At 47.5% G+C, this 20,216-nt stretch overlaps 1 protein-coding gene across 1 annotated transcript in view; it reads right to left on the bottom strand.

Annotated features, from left to right (window-relative positions):
- Nucleotides 1–20,216, bottom strand: part of LOC139549488 (neprilysin-like) — a 124,282-nt gene that overhangs the window by 17,890 nt on the left and 86,176 nt on the right. The window contains exons 7-8 of the mRNA XM_071360043.1: nt 16,743–16,811; nt 15,391–15,525 (exon numbers count right to left, since the gene is read on the bottom strand). Of these exons, the coding sequence (XP_071216144.1) occupies nt 15,391–15,525; nt 16,743–16,811 (204 nt within the window). The remainder of the gene's footprint in view (nt 1–15,390; nt 15,526–16,742; nt 16,812–20,216) is intronic.

Below are 20,216 nucleotides of genomic sequence, written 5' to 3' on the forward strand. Positions count from 1 at the left end.
AGGTCTGGCTTCATAAACACAGTGATGGAGAGGAGGTTAGAGGCTGAGGTCTGGCTTCATAAACACAGTGATGGAGAGCAGGTTAGAGGCTGAGGTCTGGCTTCATAAACACAGTGATGGAGAGCAGGTTAGAGGCTGAGGTCTGGCTTCATAAACACAGTGATGGAGAGGTAATTAGAGGCTGAGGTCTGGCTTCATAAACAAGTGATGGAGAGGTAGTTAGAGGCTGAAGTCTGGCTTCATAAACACAGTGATGGAGAGGTAGTTAGAGGCTGAGGTCTGGCTTCATAAACACAGTGATGGAGAGGAGGTTAGAGGCTGAGGTCTGGCTTCATAAACACAGTGATGGAGAGGAGGTTAGAGGCTGAGGTCTGGCTTCATAAACACAGTGATGGAGAAGAGGTTAGAGGCTGAGGTCTGGCTTCATAAACACAGTGATGGAGAGGAGGTTAGGGGCTGAAGTCTGGCTTCATAAACACAGTGATGGAGAGGTAGTTAGAGGCTGAGGTCTGGCTTCATAAACACAGTGATGGAGAGGTAGTTAGAGGCTGAGGTCTGGCTTCATACACACAGTGATGGAGAGGAGGTTAGGGGCTATAGTCTGGCTTCATAAACACAGTGATGGAGAAGAGGTTAGAGGCTGAGGTCTGGCGTCATAAACACAGTGATGGAGAGGAGGTTAGAGGCTGAGGTCTGGCTTCATAAACACAGTGATGGAGAGGAGGTTAGGGGCTGAAGTCTGGCTTCATAAACACAGTGATGGAGAGGAAGTTAGGGGCTGAAGTCTGGCTTCATAAACACAGTGATGGAGAGGAGTTTAGGGGCTGAGGTCTGGCTTCATAAACACAGTGATGGAGAAGAGGTTAGAGGCTGAAGTCTGGCTTCATAAACACAGTGATGGAGAGGTTAGGGGCTGAAGTCTGGCTTCATAAACACAGTGATGGAGAGGTTAGGGGCTGAGGTCTGGCTTCATAAACACAGTGATGGAGAGGAAGTTAGGGGCTGAGGTCTGGCTTCATAAACACAGTGATGGAGAGGTTAGGGGCTGAAGTCTGGCTTCATAAACACAGTGATGGAGAGGGAGTTAGGGGCTGAGGTCTGGCTTCATAAACACAGTGATGGAGAGGTTAGGGGCTGAAGTCTGGCTTCATAAACACAGTGATGGAGAGAAGGTTAGGGACTGAGGTCTGGCTTCATAAACACAGTGATGGAGAGGAGGTTAGAGGCTGAGGTCTGGCTTCATAAACACAGTGATGGAGAGCAGGTTAGAGGCTGAGGTCTGGCTTCATAAACACAGTGATGGAGAGCAGGTTAGAGGCTGAGGTCTGACTTCATAAACACAGTGATGGAGAGGTAATTAGAGGCTGCGGTCTGGCTTCATAAACACAGTGATGGAGAGGTAGTTAGAGGCTGAAGTCTGGCTTCATAAACACAGTGATGGAGAGGTAGTTAGAGGCTGAGGTCTGGCTTCATAAACACAGTGATGGAGAGGAAGTTAGGGGCTGAGGTCTGGCTTCATAAACACAGTGATGGAGAGGTTAGGGGCTGAAGTCTGGCTTCATAAACACAGTGATGGAGAGGAAGTTAGAGGCTGAGGTCTGGCTTCATAAACACAGTGATGGAGAGGTTAGGGGCTGAAGTCTGGCTTCATAAACACAGTGATGGAGAGGAGGTTAGAGGCTGAAGTCTGGCTTCATAAACACAGTGATGGAGAGGAGGTTAGGGACTGAAGTCTGGCTTCATAAACACAGTGATGGAGAGGAGGTTAGAGGCTGAAGTCTGGCTTCATACACACAGTGATGGAGAGGAGGTTAGGGGCTGAGGTCTGGCTTCATAAACACAGTGATGGAGAAGAGGTTAGAGGCTGAGGTCTGGCTTCATAAACACAGTGATGGAGAGGAGGTTAGGGACTGAAGTCTGGCTTCATAAACACAGTGATGGAGAAGAGGTTAGAGGCTGAGGTCTGGCTTCATAAACACAGTGATGGAGAGGTAGTTAGAGGCCGAGGTCTGGCTTCATACACACAGTGATGGAGAGGAGGTTAGGGGCTATAGTCTGGCTTCATAAACACAGTGATGGAGAAGAGGTTAGAGGCTGAGGTCTGGCGTCATAAACACAGTGATGGAGAGGAGGTTAGAGGCTGAAGTCTGGCTTCATAAACACAGTGATGGAGAGGAGGTTAGGGGCTGAAGTCTGGCTTCATAAACACAGTGATGGAGAGGAAGTTAGGGGCTGAAGTCTGGCTTCATAAACACAGTGATGGAGAGGAATTTAGGGGCTGAGGTCTGGCTTCATAAACACAGTGATGGAGAGGAGGTTAGAGGCTGAAGTCTGGCTTCATAAACACAGTGATGGAGAGGTTAGGGGCTGAAGTCTGGCTTCATAAACACAGTGATGGAGAGGTTAGGGGCTGAGGTCTGGCTTCATAAACACAGTGATGGAGAGGAAGTTAGGGGCTGAGGTCTGGCTTCATAAACACAGTGATGGAGAGGTTAGGGGCTGAAGTCTGGCTTCATAAACACAGTGATGGAGAGGAAGTTAGGGGCTGAGGTCTGGCTTCATAAACACAGTGATGGAGAGGTTAGGGGCTGAAGTCTGGCTTCATAAACACAGTGATGGAGAGAAGGTTAGGGACTGAGGTCTGGCTTCATAAACACAGTGATGGAGAGGAGGTTAGAGGCTGAGGTCTGGCTTCATAAACACAGTGATGGAGAGGTAATTAGAGGCTGAGGTCTGGCTTCATAAACACAGTGATGGAGAGGTAGTTAGAGGCTGAGGTCTGGCTTCATAAACACAGTGATGGAGAGGTAGTTAGAGGCTGAAGTCTGGCTTCATAAACACAGTGATGGAGAGGTAGTTAGAGGCTGAGGTCTGGCTTCATAAACACAGTGATGGAGAGGAGGTTAGAGGCTGAGGTCTGGCTTCATAAACACAGTGATGGAGAGGAGGTTAGGGGCTGAGGTCTGGCTTCATAAACACAGTGATGGAGAAGAGGTTAGAGGCTGAGGTCTGGCTTCATAAACACAGTGATGGAGAGGAGGTTAGGGGCTGAAGTCTGGCTTCATAAACACAGTGATGGAGAGGTAGTTAGAGGCTGAGGTCTGGCTTCATAAACACAGTGATGGAGAGGTAGTTAGAGGCTGAAGTCTGGCTTCATAAACACAGTGATGGAGAGGTAGTTAGAGGCTGAGGTCTGGCTTCATAAACACAGTGATGGAGAGGAGGTTAGGGGCTGAGGTCTGGCTTCATAAACACAGTGATGGAGAGGAGGTTAGAGGCTGAGGTCTGGCTTCATAAACACAGTGATGGAGAGGTAGTTAGAGGCTGAGGTCTGGCTTCATACACACAGTGATGGAGAGGAGGTTAGGGGCTATAGTCTGGCTTCATAAACACAGTGATGGAGAAGAGGTTAGGGGCTGAGGTCTGGCTTCATAAATACAGTGATGGAGAGGAGGTTAGAGGCTGAAGTCTGGCTTCATAAACACAGTGATGGAGAGGTTAAGGGCTGAAGTCTGGCTTCATAAACACAGTGATGGAGAGGTTAGGGGCTGAGGTCTGGCTTCATAACCACAGTGATGGATAGGAAGTTAGGGGCTGAGGTCTGGCTTCATAAACACAGTGATGGAGAGGTTAGGGGCTGAAGTCTGGCTTCATAAACACAGTGATGGAGAGGAAGTTAGGGGCTGAGGTCTGGCTTCATAAACACAGTGATGGAGAGGAGGTTAGAGGCTGAGGTCTGGCTTCATAAACACAGTGATGGAGAGCAGGTTAGAGGCTGAGGTCTGGCTTCATAAACACAGTGATGGAGAGCAGGTTAGAGGCTGAGGTCTGACTTCATAAACACAGTGATGGAGAGGTAATTAGAGGCTGAGGTCTGGCTTCATAAACACAGTGATGGAAAGGTAGTTAGAGGCTGAAGTCTGGCTTCATAAACACAGTGATGGAGAGGTAGTTAGAGGCTGAGGTCTGGCTTCATAAACACAGTGATGGAGAGGAAGTTAGGGGCTGAGGTCTGGCTTCATAAACACAGTGATGGAGAGGTTAGGGGCTGAAGTCTGGCTTCATAAACACAGTGATGGAGAGGAAGTTAGAGGCTGAGGTCTGGCTTCATAAACACAGTGATGGAGAGGTTAGGGGCTGAAGTCTGGCTTCATAAACACAGTGATGGAGAGGAGGTTAGAGGCTGAAGTCTGGCTTCATAAACACAGTGATGGAGAGGAGGTTAGGGACTGAAGTCTGGCTTCATAAACACAGTGATGGAGAGGAGGTTAGAGGCTGAAGTCTGGCTTCATACACACAGTGATGGAGAGGAGGTTAGGGGCTGAGGTCTGGCTTCATAAACACAGTGATGGAGAAGAGGTTAGAGGCTGAGGTCTGGCTTCATAAACACAGTGATGGAAAGGAGGTTAGGGACTGAAGTCTGGCTTCATAAACACAGTGATGGAGAAGAGGTTAGAGGCTGAGGTCTGGCTTCATAAACACAGTGATGGAGAGGTAGTTAGAGGCTGAGGTCTTGCTTCATACACACAGTGATGGAGAGGAGGTTAGGGGCTATAGTCTGGCTTCATAAACACAGTGATGGAGAAGAGGTTAGAGGCTGAGGTCTGGCGTCATAAACACAGTGATGGAGAGGAGGTTAGAGGCTGAAGTCTGGCTTCATAAACACAGTGATGGAGAAGAGGTTAGGGGCTAAAGTCTGGCTTCATAAACACAGTGATGGAGAGGAAGTTAGGGGCTGAAGTCTGGCTTCATAAACACAGTGATGGAGAGGAATTTAGGGGCTGAGGTCTGGCTTCATAAACACAGTGATGGAGAGGAGGTTAGAGGCTGAAGTCTGGCTTCATAAACACAGTGATGGAGAGGTTAGGGGCTGAAGTCTGGCTTCATAAACACAGTGATGGAGAGGTTAGGGGCTGAGGTCTGGCTTCATAAACACAGTGATGGAGAGGAAGTTAGGGGCTGAGGTCTGGCTTCATAAACACAGTGATGGAGAGGTAGTTAGAGGCTGAGGTCTGGCTTCATAAAAACAGTGATGGAGAGGAGGTTAGAGGCTGAGGTCTGGCTTCATAAACACAGTGATGGAGAGGAGGTTAGGGGCTGAGGTCTGGCTTCATAAACACAGTGATGGAGAAGAGGTTAGAGGCTGAGGTCTGGCTTCATAAACACAGTGATGGAGAGGAGGTTAGGGGCTGAAGTCTGGCTTCATAAACACAGTGATGGAGAGGTAGTTAGAGGCTGAGGTCTGGCTTCATACACACAGTGATGGAGAGGAGGTTAGGGGCTATAGTCTGGCTTCATAAACACAGTGATGGAGAAGAGGTTAGGGGCTGAGGTCTGGCTTCATAAATACAGTGATGGAGAGGAGGTTAGAGGCTGAAGTCTGGCTTCATAAACACAGTGATGGAGAGGTTAAGGGCTGAAGTCTGGCTTCATAAACACAGTGATGGAGAGGTTAGGGGCTGAGGTCTGGCTTCATAAACAAAGTGATGGAGAGGAAGTTAGGGGCTGAGGTCTGGCTTCATAAACACAGTGATGGAGAGGTTAGGGGCTTAAGTCTGGCTTCATAAACACAGTGATGGAGAGGAAGTTAGGGGCTGAGGTCTGGCTTCATAAACACAGTGATGGAGAGGAGGTTAGAGGCTGAGGTCTGGCTTCATAAACACAGTGATGGAGAGCAGGTTAGAGGCTGAGGTCTGGCTTCATAAACACAGTGATGGAGAGCAGGTTAGAGGCTGAGGTCTGACTTCATAAACACAGTGATGGAGAGGTAATTAGAGGCTGAGGTCTGGCTTCATAAACACAGTGATGGAGAGGTAGTTAGAGGCTGAAGTCTGGCTTCATAAACACAGTGATGGAGAGGTAGTTAGAGGCTGAGGTCTGGCTTCATAAACACAGTGATGGAGAGGAAGTTAGGGGCTGAGGTCTGGCTTCATAAACACAGTGATGGAGAGGTTAGGGGCTGAAGTCTGGCTTCATAAACACAGTGATGGAGAGGAAGTTAGAGGCTGAGGTCTGGCTTCATAAACACAGTGATGGAGAGGTTAGGGGCTGAAGTCTGGCTTCATAAACACAGTGATGGAGAGGAGGTTAGAGGCTGAAGTCTGGCTTCATAAACACAGTGATGGAGAGGAGGTTAGGGACTGAAGTCTGGCTTCATAAACACAGTGATGGAGAGGAGGTTAGAGGCTGAAGTCTGGCTTCATACACACAGTGATGGAGAGGAGGTTAGGGGCTGAGGTCTGGCTTCATAAACACAGTGATGGAGAAGAGGTTAGAGGCTGAGGTCTGGCTTCATAAACACAGTGATGGAGAGGAGGTTAGGGACTGAAGTCTGGCTTCATAAACACAGTGATGGAGAAGAGGTTAGAGGCTGAGGTCTGGCTTCATAAACACAGTGATGGAGAGGTAGTTAGAGGCTGAGGTCTGGCTTCATACACACAGTGATGGAGAGGAGGTTAGGGGCTATAGTCTGGCTTCATAAACACAGTGATGGAGAAGAGGTTAGAGGCTGAGGTCTGGCGTCATAAACACAGTGATGGAGAGGAGGTTAGAGGCTGAAGTCTGGCTTCATAAACACAGTGATGGAGAGGAGGTTAGGGGCTGAAGTCTGGCTTCATAAACACAGTGATGGAGAGGAAGTTAGGGGCTGAAGTCTGGCTTCATAAACACAGTGATGGAGAGGAATTTAGGGGCTGAGGTCTGGCTTCATAAACACAGTGATGGAGAGGAGGTTAGAGGCTGAAGTCTGGCTTCATAAACACAGTGATGGAGAGGTTAGGGGCTGAAGTCTGGCTTCATAAACACAGTGATGGAGAGGTTAGGGGCTGAGGTCTGGCTTCATAAACACAGTGATGGAGAGGAAGTTAGGGGCTGAGGTCTGGCTTCATAAACACAGTGATGGAGAGGTTAGGGGCTGAAGTCTGGCTTCATAAACACAGTGATGGAGAGGAAGTTAGGGGCTGAGGTCTGGCTTCATAAACACAGTGATGGAGAGGTTAGGGGCTGAAGTCTGGCTTCATAAACACAGTGATGGAGAGAAGGTTAGGGACTGAGGTCTGGCTTCATAAACACAGTAATGGAGAGGAGGTTAGAGGCTGAGGTCTGGCTTCATAAACACAGTGATGGAGAGCAGGTTAGAGGCTGAGGTCTGGCTTCATAAACACAGTGATGGAGAGCAGGTTAGAGGCTGAGGTCTGACTTCATAAACACAGTGATGGAGAGGTAATTAGAGGCTGAGGTCTGGCTTCATAAACACAGTGATGGAGAGGTAGTTAGAGGCTGAAGTCTGGCTTCATAAACACAGTGATGGAGAGGTAGTTAGAGGCTGAGGTCTGGCTTCATAAACACAGTGATGGAGAGGAGGTTAGAGGCTGAGGTCTGGCTTCATAAACACAGTGATGGAGAGGAGGTTAGGGGCTGAGGTCTGGCTTCATAAACACAGTGATGGAGAAGAGGTTAGAGGCTGAGGTCTGGCTTCATAAACACAGTGATGGAGAGGAGGTTAGGGGCTGAAGTCTGGCTTCATAAACACAGTGATGGAGAGGTAGTTAGAGGCTGAGGTCTGGCTTCATAAACACAGTGATGGAGAGGTAGTTAGAGGCTGAAGTCTGGCTTCATAAACACAGTGATGGAGAGGTAGTTAGAGGCTGAGGTCTGGCTTCATAAACACAGTGATGGAGAGGAGGTTAGGGGCTGAGGTCTGGCTTCATAAACACAGTGATGGAGAGGAGGTTAGAGGCTGAGGTCTGGCTTCATAAACACAGTGATGGAGAGGTAGTTAGAGGCGGAGGTCTGGCTTCATACACACAGTGATGGAGAGGAGGTTAGGGGCTATAGTCTGGCTTCATAAACACAGTGATGGAGAAGAGGTTAGGGGCTGAGGTCTGGCTTCATAAACACAGTGATGGAGAGGAGGTTAGAGGCTGAAGTCTGGCTTCATAAACACAGTGATGGAGAGGTTAGGGGCTGAAGTCTGGCTTCATAAACACAGTGATGGAGAGGTTAGGGGCTGAGGTCTGGCTTCATAAACACAGTGATGGAGAGGAAGTTAGGGGCTGAGGTCTGGCTTCATAAACACAGTGATGGAGAGGTTAGGGGCTGAAGTCTGGCTTCATAAACACAGTGATGGAGAGGAAGTTAGGGGCTGAGGTCTGGCTTCATAAACACAGTGATGGAGAGGTTAGGGGCTGAAGTCTGGCTTCATAAACACAGTGATGGAGAGGAGGTTAGAGGCTGAAGTCTGGCTTCATAAACACAGTGATGGAGAGGAGGTTAGGGACTGAAGTCTGGCTTCATAAACACAGTGATGGAGAGGAGGTTAGAGGCTGAAGTCTGGCTTCATAAACACAGTGATGGAGAGGAGGTTAGGGGCTGAGGTCTGGCTTCATAAACACAGTGATGGAGAAGAGGTTAGAGGCTGAGGTCTGGCTTCATAAACACAGTGATGGAGAGGAGGTTAGGGACTGAAGTCTGGCTTCATAAACACAGTGATGGAGAGGAGGTTAGAGGCTGAGGTCTGGCTTCATAAACACAGTGATGGAGAGGAGGTTAGAGGCTGAGGTCTGGCTTCATAAACACAGTGATGGAGAGGTAGTTAGAGGCTGAGGTCTGGCTTCATACACACAGTGATGGAGAGGAGGTTAGGGGCTATAGTCTGGCTTCATAAACACAGTGATGGAGAAGAGGTTAGAGGCTGAGGTCTGGCGTCATAAACACAGTGATGGAGAGGAGGTTAGGGGCTGAGGTCTGGCTTCATAAACACAGTGATGGAGAGGAGGTTAGGGGCTGAAGTCTGGCTTCATAAACACAGTGATGGAGAGGTAGTTAGAGGCTGAGGTCTGGCTTCATAAACACAGTGATGGAGAGGAGGTTAGGGGCTGAAGTCTGGCTTCATAAACACAGTGATGGAGAGGAAGTTAGGGGCTGAAGTCTGGCTTCATAAACACAGTGATGGAGAGGAGTTTAGGGGCTGAGGTCTGGCTTCATAAACACAGTGATGGAGAGGAGGTTAGGGGCTGAAGTCTGGCTTCATAAACACAGTGATGGAGAGGTAGTTAGAGGCTGAGGTCTGGCTTCATAAACACAGTGATGGAGAGGAGGTTAGGGGCTGAGGTCTGGCTTCATAAACACAGTGATGGAGAGGAGGTTAGAGGCTGAGGTCTGGCTTCATAAACACAGTGATGGAGAGGTAGTTAGAGGCTGAGGTCTGGCTTCATACACACAGTGATGGAGAAGAGGTTAGGGGCTATAGTCTGGCTTCATAAACACAGTGATGGAGAAGAGGTTAGAGGCTGAGGTCTGGCGTCATAAACACAGTGATGGAGAGGAAGTTAGGGGCTGAAGTCTGGCTTCATAAACACAGTGATGGAGAGGAGTTTAGGGGCTGAGGTCTGGCTTCATAAACACAGTGATGGAGAGGTTAGGGGCTGAGGTCTGGCTTCATAAACACAGTGATGGAGAGGAAGTTAGGGGCTGAGGTCTGGCTTCATAAACACAGTGATGGAGAGGTTAGGGGCTGAAGTCTGGCTTCATAAACACAGTGATGGAGAGGAAGTTAGGGGCTGAGGTCTGGCTTCATAAACACAGTGATGGAGAGGTTAGGGGCTGAAGTCTGGCTTCATAAACACAGTGATGGAGAGGAGGTTAGAGGCTGAAGTCTGGCTTCATAAACACAGTGATGGAGAGGAGGTTAGGGACTGAAGTCTGGCTTCATAAACACAGTGATGGAGAGGAGGTTAGAGGCTGAAGTCTGGCTTCATAAACACAGTGATGGAGAGGAGGTTAGGGGCTGAGGTCTGGCTTCATAAACACAGTGATGGAGAAGAGGTTAGAGGCTGAGGTCTGGCTTCATAAACACAGTGATGGAGAGGAGGTTAGGGACTGAAGTCTGGCTTCATAAACACAGTGATGGAGAAGAGGTTAGAGGCTGAGGTCTGGCTTCATAAACACAGTGATGGAGAAGAGGTTAGGGGCTGAAGTCTGGCTTCATAAACACAGTGATGGAGAGGAGGTTAGGGACTGAAGTCTGGCTTCATAAACACAGTGATGGAGAAGAGGTTAGAGGCTGAGGTCTGGCTTCATAAACACAGTGATGGAGAAGAGGTTAGAGGCTGAGGTCTGGCTTCATAAACACAGTGATGGAGAGGTAGTTAGAGGATGAGGTCTGGCTTCATACACACAGTGATGGAGAGGAGGTTAGGGGCTATAGTCTGGCTTCATAAACACAGTGATGGAGAAGAGGTTAGAGGCTGAGGTCTGGCGTCATAAACACAGTGATGGAGAAGAGGTTAGAGGCTGAGGTCTGGCTTCATAAACACAGTGATGGAGAGGAGGTTAGGGGCTGAAGTCTGGCTTCATAAACACAGTGATGGAGAGGAAGTTAGGGGCTGAAGTCTGGCTTCATAAACAGTGATGGAGAGGAGTTTAGGGGCTGAGGTCTGGCTTCATAAACACAGTGATGGAGAGGAGGTTAGAGGCTGAAGTCTGGCTTCATAAACACAGTGATGGAGAGGTTAGGGGCTGAAGTCTGGCTTCATAAACACAGTGATGGAGAGGTTAGGGGCTGAGGTCTGGCTTCATAAACACAGTGATGGAGAGGAAGTTAGGGGCTGAGGTCTGGCTTCATAAACACAGTGATGGAGAGGTTAGGGGCTGAAGTCTGGCTTCATAAACACAGTGATGGAGAGGTTAGGGGCTGAAGTCTGGCTTCATAAACACAGTGATGGAGAGGAGGTTAGAGGCTGAAGTCTGGCTTCATAAACACAGTGATGGAGAGGAGGTTAGGGACTGAAGTCTGGCTTCATAAACACAGTGATGGAGAGGAGGTTAGAGGCTGAAGTCTGGCTTCATAAACACACTGATGGAGAGGAGGTTAGGGGCTGAGGTCTGGCTTCATAAACACAGTGATGGAGAAGAGGTTAGAGGCTGAGGTCTGGCTTCATAAACACAGTGATGGAGAGGAGGTTAGGGACTGAAGTCTGGCTTCATAAACACAGTGATGGAGAAGAGGTTAGAGGCTGAGGTCTGGCTTCATAAACACAGTGATGGAGAAGAGGTTAGGGGCTGAAGTCTGGCTTCATAAACACAGTGATGGAGAGGAGGTTAGAGGCTGAGGTCTGGCTTCATAAACACAGTGATGGAGAGGAGGTTAGAGGCTGAGGTCTGGCTTCATAAACACAGTGATGGAGAGGTAGTTAGAGGCTGAGGTCTGGCTTCATACACAGAGTGATGGAGAGGAGGTTAGGGGCTATAGTCTGGCTTCATAAACACAGTGATGGAGAAGAGGTTAGAGGCTGAGGTCTGGCGTCATAAACACAGTGATGGAGAAGAGGTTAGAGGCTGAGGTCTGGCTTCATAAACACAGTGATGGAGAGGAGGTTAGGGGCTGAAGTCTGGCTTCATAAACACAGTGATGGAGAGGAAGTTAGGGGCTGAAGTCTGGCTTCATAAACACAATGATGGAGAGGAGTTTAGGGGCTGAGGTCTGGCTTCATAAACACAGTGATGGAGAGGAGGTTAGGGGCTGAAGTCTGGCTTCATAAACACAGTGATGGAGAGGTAGTTAGAGGCTGAGGTCTGGCTTCATAAACACAGTGATGGAGAGGAGGTTAGGGGCTGAGGTCTGGCTTCATAAACACAGTGATGGAGAGGAGGTTAGAGGCTGAGGTCTGGCTTCATAAACACAGTGATGGAGAGGTAGTTAGAGGCTGAGGTCTGGCTTCATACACACAGTGATGGAGAGGAGGTTAGGGGCTATAGTCTGGCTTCATAAACACAGTGATGGAGAAGAGGTTAGAGGCTGAGGTCTGGCGTCATAAACACAGTGATGGAGAGGAAGTTAGGGGCTGAAGTCTGGCTTCATAAACACAGTGATGGAGAGGAGTTTAGGGGCTGAGGTCTGGCTTCATAAACACAGTGATGGAGAGGAGGTTAGAGGCTGAAGTCTGGCTTCATAAACACAGTGATGGAGAGGTTAGGGGCTGAAGTCTGGCTTCATAAACACAGTGATGGAGAGGTTAGAGGCTGAGGTCTGGCTTCATAAACACAGTGATGGAGAAGAGGTTAGAGGCTGAGGTCTGGCTTCATAAACACAGTGATGGAGAGGAGGTTAGGGACTGAAGTCTGGCTTCATAAACACAGTGATGGAGAGGAGGTTAGAGGCTGAGGTCTGGCTTCATAAACACAGTGATGGAGAAGAGGTTAGGGGCTGAAGTCTGGCTTCATAAACACAGTGATGGAGAAGAGGTTAGGGACTGAAGTCTGGCTTCATAAACACAGTGATGGAGAGGTAGTTAGGGGCTGAAGTCTGGCTTCATAAACACAGTGATGGAGAGGTAGTTAGGGGCTGAAGTCTGGCTTCATAAACACAGTGATGGAGAGGAGGTTAGAGGCTGAAGTCTGGCTTCATAAACACAGTGATGGAGAGGAGGTTAGAGGCTGAGGTCTGGCTTCATAAACACAGTGATGGAGAAGAGGTTAGAGGCTGAGGTCTGGCTTCATAAACACAGTGATGGAAAGGTAGTTAGAGGCTGAGGTCTGGCGTCATAAACACAGTGATGGAGAGGAGGTTAGAGGCTGAGGTCTGGCTTCATAAACACAGTGATGGAAAGGTAGTTAGAGGCTGAGGTCTGGCGTCATAAACACAGTGATGGAGAGGTAGTTAGAGGCTGAGGTCTGGCTTCATAAACACAGTGATGGAGAGGTAGTTAGAGGCTGAGGTCTGGCTTCATAAACACAGTGATGGAGAGGTAGTTAGAGGCTGAGGTCTGGCTTCATAAACACAGTGATGGAGAGGTAGTTAGAGGCTGAGGTCTGGCGTCATAAACACAGTGATGGAGAGGTAGTTAGAGGCTGAGGTCTGGCTTCATAAACACAGTGATGGAGAGGTAGTTAGAGGCTGAGGTCTGGCTTCATAAACACAGTGATGGAGAGGTAGTTAGAGGCTGAGGTCTGGCGTCATAAACACAGTGATGGAGAGGAGGTTAGAGGCTGAAGTCTGGCTTCATAAACACAGTGATGGAGAGGAGGTTAGGGGCTGAAGTCTGGCTTCATAAACACAGTGATGGAGAGGAAGTTAGGGGCTGAAGTCTGGCTTCATAAACACAGTGATGGAGAGGAGTTTAGGGGCTGAGGTCTGGCTTCATAAACACAGTGATGGAGAGGTTAGGGGCTGAGGTCTGGCTTCATAAACACAGTGATGGAGAGGAAGTTAGGGGCTGAGGTCTGGCTTCATAAACACAGTGATGGAGAGGAGGTTAGAGGCTGAAGTCTGGCTTCATAAACACAGTGATGGAGAGGAGGTTAGGGGCTGAAGTCTGGCTTCATAAACACAGTGATGGAGAGGAGGTTAGAGGCTGAAGTCTGGCTTCATAAACACAGTGATGGAGAGGAGGTTAGGGACTGAAGTCTGGCTTCATAAACACAGTGATGGAGAGGAGGTTAGAGGCTGAAGTCTGGCTTCATAAACACAGTGATGGAGAGGAGGTTAGGGGCTGAGGTCTGGCTTCATAAACACAGTGATGGAGAGGTAGTTAGGGGCTGAAGTCTGGCTTCATAAACACAGTGATGGAGAGGTAGTTAGGGGCTGAAGTCTGGCTTCATAAACACAGTGATGGAGAGGAGGTTAGAGGCTGAAGTCTGGCTTCATAAACACAGTGATGGAGAGGAGGTTAGAGGCTGAGGTCTGGCTTCATAAACACAGTGATGGAGAGGTAGTTAGAGGCTGAGGTCTGGCGTCATAAACACAGTGATGGAGAGGTAGTTAGAGGCTGAGGTCTGGCTTCATAAACACAGTGATGGAGAGGTAGTTAGAGGCTGAGGTCTGGCTTCATAAACACAGTGATGGAGAGGTAGTTAGAGGCTGAGGTCTGGCTTCATAAACACAGTGATGGAGAGGTAGTTAGAGGCTGAGGTCTGGCGTCATAAACACAGTGATGGAGAGGTAGTTAGAGGCTGAGGTCTGGCTTCATAAACACAGTGATGGAGAGGTAGTTAGAGGCTGAGGTCTGGCTTCATAAACACAGTGATGGAGAGGTAGTTAGAGGCTGAGGTCTGGCTTCATAAACACAGTGATGGAGAGGAGGTTAGGGGCTGAAGTCTGGCTTCATAAACACAGTGATGGAGAGGAGGTTAGAGGCTGAAGTCTGGCTTCATATACACAGTGATGGAGAGGAGGTTAGGTGCTGAAGTCTGGCTTCATAAACACAGTGATGGAGAGGAGGTTAGAGGCTGAGGTCTGGCTTCATAAACACAGTGATGGAGAGGAGGTTAGGTGCTGAGGTCTGGCTTCATAAACACAGTGATGGAGAGGAGGTTAGGTGCTGAAGTCTGGCTTCATAAACACAGTGATGGAGAGGAGGTTAGAGGCTGAAGTCTGGCTTCATAAACACAGTGATGGAGAAGAGGTTAGGGACTGAGGTCTGGCTTCATAAACACAGTGATGGAGAGGAGGTTAGGGACTGAGGTCGGGCTTCATAAACACAGTGATGGAGAGGAGGTTAGAGGCTGAGGTCTGGCTTCATAAACACAGTGATGGAGAGAAGGTTAGAGGCTGAAGTCTGGCTTCATAAACACAGTGATGGAGAGGAGGTTAGGTGCTGAAGTCTGGCTTCATAAACACAGTGATGGAGAGGAGGTTAGAGGCTGAGGTCTGGCGTCATAAACACAGTGATGGAGAGGAGGTTAGAGGCTGAGGTCTGGCTTCATAAACACAGTGATGTAGAGGAGGTTAGGGACTGAAGTCTGGCTTCATAAACACGGTGATGGAGAGGAAGTTAGGGGCTGAAGTCTGGCTTCATAAACACAGTGATGGAGAGGAGGTTAGAGGCTGAAGTCTGGCTTCATAAACACAGTGATGGAGAGGTAGTTAGAGGCTGAAGTCTGGCTTCATAAACACAGTGATGGAGAAGAGGTTAGAGGCTGAGGTCTGGCTTCATAAACACAGTGATGGAGAGGAGGTTAGGGGCTGAAGTCTGGCTTCATAAACACGGTGATGGAGAGGAAGTTAGGGGCTGAGGTCTGGCTTCATAAACACAGTGATGGAGAGGAGTTTAGAGGCTGAGGTCTGGCTTCATAAACACAGTGATGGAGAGGTTAGGGGCTGAGGTCTGGCTTCATAAACACAGTGATGGAGCGCAGGTTAGAGCCTGAAGTCTGGCTTCATAAACACAGTGATGGAGAGGAGGTTAGGGACTATAGTCTGGCTTCATAAACACAGTGATGGAGAGGAGGTTAGAGGCTGAGGTCTGGCTTCATAAACACAGTGATGGAGAGGAGGTTAGAGGCTGAAGTCTGGCTTCATAAACACAGTGATGGAGAGCAGGTTAGGGGCTGAAGTTACAAAACTAAAGTAAGTAAAGCAGGGTTTTCCTAGAGCGTAAGTGTTGAACTTACGTTGGCGATCTCCCTCTCCAGCTCAATGACCCTGGTGACCTCCTCTCTGATTTGGGTCTCGTTGACCACTAGGCTGCGGTCGGTGCGGATCAGCCTGGCCACGTCTATCATGAACTGTTCATACGCTCTACATGGCTGGGAGGACACGCACACACAGACAGACAGACAAACAGACACACATTAAAAACATGTATTGTAGTAAAAAGCAGTCATAAGTAGTTGGGTAGATGAGGAAGAATGAGAGATACTGTATTCACATCACTGTAAATATAATGAGAGATACTGTATTCACATCACTGTAAATATAATGAGAGATACTGTATTCACATCACTGTAAATATAATGACAGACTGTATTCACATCACTGTAAATATAATGAGAGACTGTATTCACATCACTGTAAATATAATGACAGATACTGTATTCACATCACTGTAAATATATATTAGGCTTTATCGTCCTATGCTATTCATCATACCTTTGATATTGAGAGACAAGAAGAGAACACTATGAAAATAAAATCTGTCTAATCAATGAACCACACACACACACACACACACACACACACACACACACACACACACACACACACACACACACACACACACACACACACACACACACACACACACACACACACACACACACACACACACACACACACACACACACACTCCTATCCCCGCTACACCATGTTTTGCAAGTACAGAATCCTTTCAGAATATGAATCAGTGGTGATAGTCAGTAAAGTAAAACCATAGAAGAGAATATCCACCCCAAACACTGACATCTGGTTTGAGTTGGGCTGCGACCAAATCGGTCATCTCACTTCATTATTTTAATGATCACATTGCTCCAGATGGCATCTCACACACACACACACACACACACACACACACACACACACACACACACACACACACACACACACACACACACACACACACACACACACACACACACACACACACACACACACACACACACACACACACACACATTGACAGTTAGATAAGTTGGAACACATGTCATCCGTGGGCCAAACATCAGACTGGTGTTTAGGGGGGAAATGGATCATAATGTGGTTTATAGTTTCTCCATAACAGAGACCTCAGGCAAACAGGCTTATTTGGAGGTCTGTGTTAAACCACACTAACACAGGAGGTTTCAAACTCATTAGAGCATGTCATACCCGGCCAGAGAACTCATTTCCTCCACAGACCCAGAGAACTCATTTCCTCCACAGACCCAGAGAACTCATTTCCTCCACAGACCCAGAGAACTCATTTCCTCCACAGACCCGAATAGAGAACTGGATATCATTAATATGTGTGTAGCAGGTACAGTCTTACCTCTGCATAGGGCCCGGTGCAGGTATAGTGCTCTCTGGATAAGAGACCAAGGCTGGTTTGCTGGTCAAACTGGCAGAGGAGAGAGAATCAGGTCACAAGCAGCCACTCATTCAACAGCAGGTGAAAGACAAAGCACTCACTGGAACATAAAGTTCAGAGAGATTAGTGTGTGAATACTTAACACTGCCTAGGTTAGATTTAGGGTAGTTTACTGAGCAAATAGGTACACTAAATCCCTAACTACGAGAGAGGGTTAAGGGGTACAAGTGATGGGGCACAGGTTTGTTCATGTGTCTATTATGTGATGGGGTACAGGTTTGTTCGTGTGTCTATCATATGATGGGGTACAGGTGTGTTTATGTGTCTATCATATGATGGGGTACAGGTGTGTTTATGTATCTGTCATGTGATGGGGTACAGGTGTGTTCATGTGTCTATTATGTGATGGGGTACAGGTGTGTTTACGTGTCTATCATGTGATGGGGTACAGGTGTGTTTATGTGTCTATTATGTGATGGGGCACAGATTTGTTCATGTGTCTATCATATGATGGGGTACAGGTGTGTTTACGTGTCTATCATATGATGGGGTACAGGTGTGTTTATGTGTCTATCATGTGATGGGGTACAGGTGTGTTCATGTGTCTATCATGTGATGGGGTACAGGTGTGTTTATGTGTCTATCATATGATGGGGTACAGGTGTGTTCATGTGTCTATCATGTGATGGGGTACAGATGTGTTTATGTGTCTATCATGTGATGGGGTACAGGTGTGTTCATGTGTCTATTATGTGATGGGGTACAGGTGTGTTTATGTGTCTATCATGTGATGGGGTACAGGTGTGTTCAGGGTCTATCATGTGATGGGGTACAGGTGTGTTCAGTGTCTATCATGTGATGGGGTACAGGTGTGTTCAGGGTCTATCATATGATGGGGTACAGGTGTGTTTATGTATCTGTCATGTGATGGGGTACAGGTGTGTTCATGTGTCTATCATATGATGGGGTACAGGTGTGTTCAGGGTCTATCATGTGATGGGGTACAGGTGTGTTCAGTGTCTATCATGTGATGGGGTACAGGTGTGTTCAGGGTCTATCATATGATGGGGTACAGGTGTGTTTATGTATCTGTCATGTGATGGGGTACAGGTGTGTTCATGTGTCTATCATATGATGGGGTACAGGTGTGTTTATGTATCTGTCATGTGATGGGGTACAGGTGTGTTTATGTGTCTATCATGTGATGGGGTACAGGTGTGTTTTTGTGTCTATCATGTGATGGGGTACAGGTGTGTTCATGTGTCTATTATGTGATGGGGTACAGGTGTGTTTATGTGTCTATCATGTGATGGGGTACAGGTGTGTTTATGTGTCTATCATGTGATGGGGTACAGGTGTGTTCAGTGTCTATCATGTGATGGGGTACAGGTGTGTTTCTGTGTCTATCATGTGATGGGGTACAGGTGTGTTTATGTGTCTATTATGTGATGGGGTACAGGTGTGTTTATGTGTCTATCATGTGATGGGGTACAGGTGTGTTTATGTGTCTATTATGTGATGGGGTACAGGTGTGTTCATGTGTCTATCATGTGATGGGGTACAGGTGTGTTCATGTGTCTATCATGTGATGGGGTACAGGTGTGTTTATGTGTCTATCATGTGATGGGGTACAGGTGTGTTCATGTGTCTATTATGTGATGGGGTACAGGTGTGTTTATGTGTCTATCATGTGATGGGGTACAGGTGTGTTTATGTGTCTATTATGTGATGGGGTACAGGTGTGTTCATGTGTCTATCATGTGATGGGGTACAGGTGTGTTTATGTGTCTATCATGTGATGGGGTACAGGTGTGTTCATGTGTCTATCATGTGATGGGGTACAGGTGTGTTCATGTGTCTATCATGTGATGGGGTACAGGTGTGTTCATGTGTCTATTATGTGATGGGGTACAGGTGTGTTTATGTGTCTATCATGTGATGGGGTACAGGTGTGTTTACGTGTCTATCATGTGATGGGGTACAGGTGTGTTCATGTGTCTATCATGTGATGGGGTACAGGTGTGTTCATGTGTCTACCATGTGATGGGGTACAGGTGTGTTCATGTGTCTATTATGTGATGGGGTACAGGTGTGTTTATGTGTCTATTATGTGATGGGGTACAGGTGTGTTTATGTGTCTATCATGTGATGGGGTACAGGTGTGTTTACGTGTCTATCATGTGATGGGGTACAGGTGTGTTCATGTGTCTATCATGTGATGGGGTACAGGTGTGTTTATGTGTCTATCATGTGATGGGGTACAGGTGTGTTTACGTGTCTATCATGTGATGGGGTACAGGTGTGTTCATGTGTCTATCATGTGATGGGGTACAGGTGTGTTTATGTGTCTAGCATGTGATGGGGTACAGGTGTGTTTATGTGTCTATCATGTGATGGGGTACAGGTGTGTTTTTGTGTCTATCATGTGATGGGGTACAGGTGTGTTTATGTGTCTATTATGTGATGGGGTACAGGTGTGTTTTTGTGTCTATCATGTGATGGGGTACAGGTGTGTTCATGTGTCTATCATGTGATGGGGTACAGGTGTGTTCAGGGTCTATCATGTGATGGGGTACAGGTGTGTTTATGTGTCTATTATGTGATGGGGTACAGGTGTGTTTATGTGTCTATCATGTGATGGGGTACAGGTGTGTTTATGTGTCTATTATGAGATGGGGTACAGGTGTGTTCATGTGTCTATCATGTGATGGGGTACAGGTGTGTTTATGTGTCTATCATGTGATGGGGTACAGGTGTGTTCATGTGTCTATCATGTGATGGGGTACAGGTGTGTTCATGTGTCTATCATGTGATGGGGTACAGGTTTGTTCATGTGTCTATTATGTGATGGGGTACAGGTGTGTTTATGTGTCTATCATGTGATGGGGTACAGGTGTGTTTACGTGTCTATCATGTGATGGGGTACAGGTGTGTTCATGTGTCTATCATGTGATGGGGTACAGGTGTGTTCATGTGTCTACCATGTGATGGGGTACAGGTGTGTTCATGTGTCTATTATGTGATGGGGTACAGGTGTGTTTATGTGTCTATTATGTGATGGGGTACAGGTGTGTTTATGTGTCTATCATGTGATGGGGTACAGGTGTGTTTACGTGTCTATCATGTGATGGGGTACAGGTGTGTTCATGTGTCTATCATGTGATGGGGTACAGGTGTGTTTATGTGTCTATCATGTGATGGGGTACAGGTGTGTTTATGTGTCTATTATGTGATGGGGTACAGGTGTGTTTTTGTGTCTATCATGTGATGGGGTACAGGTGTGTTCATGTGTCTATCATGTGATGGGGTACAGGTGTGTTCAGGGTCTATCATGTGATGGGGTACAGGTGTGTTTATGTGTCTATCATGTGATGGGGTACAGGTGTGTTTATGTGTCTATCATGTGATGGGGTACAGGTGTGTTCATGTGTCTAT

The sequence above is a fragment of the Salvelinus alpinus genome, chromosome 22 (genome assembly GCF_045679555.1).
Source record: "Salvelinus alpinus chromosome 22, SLU_Salpinus.1, whole genome shotgun sequence".
NCBI lineage: Eukaryota > Metazoa > Chordata > Actinopteri > Salmoniformes > Salmonidae > Salvelinus > Salvelinus alpinus.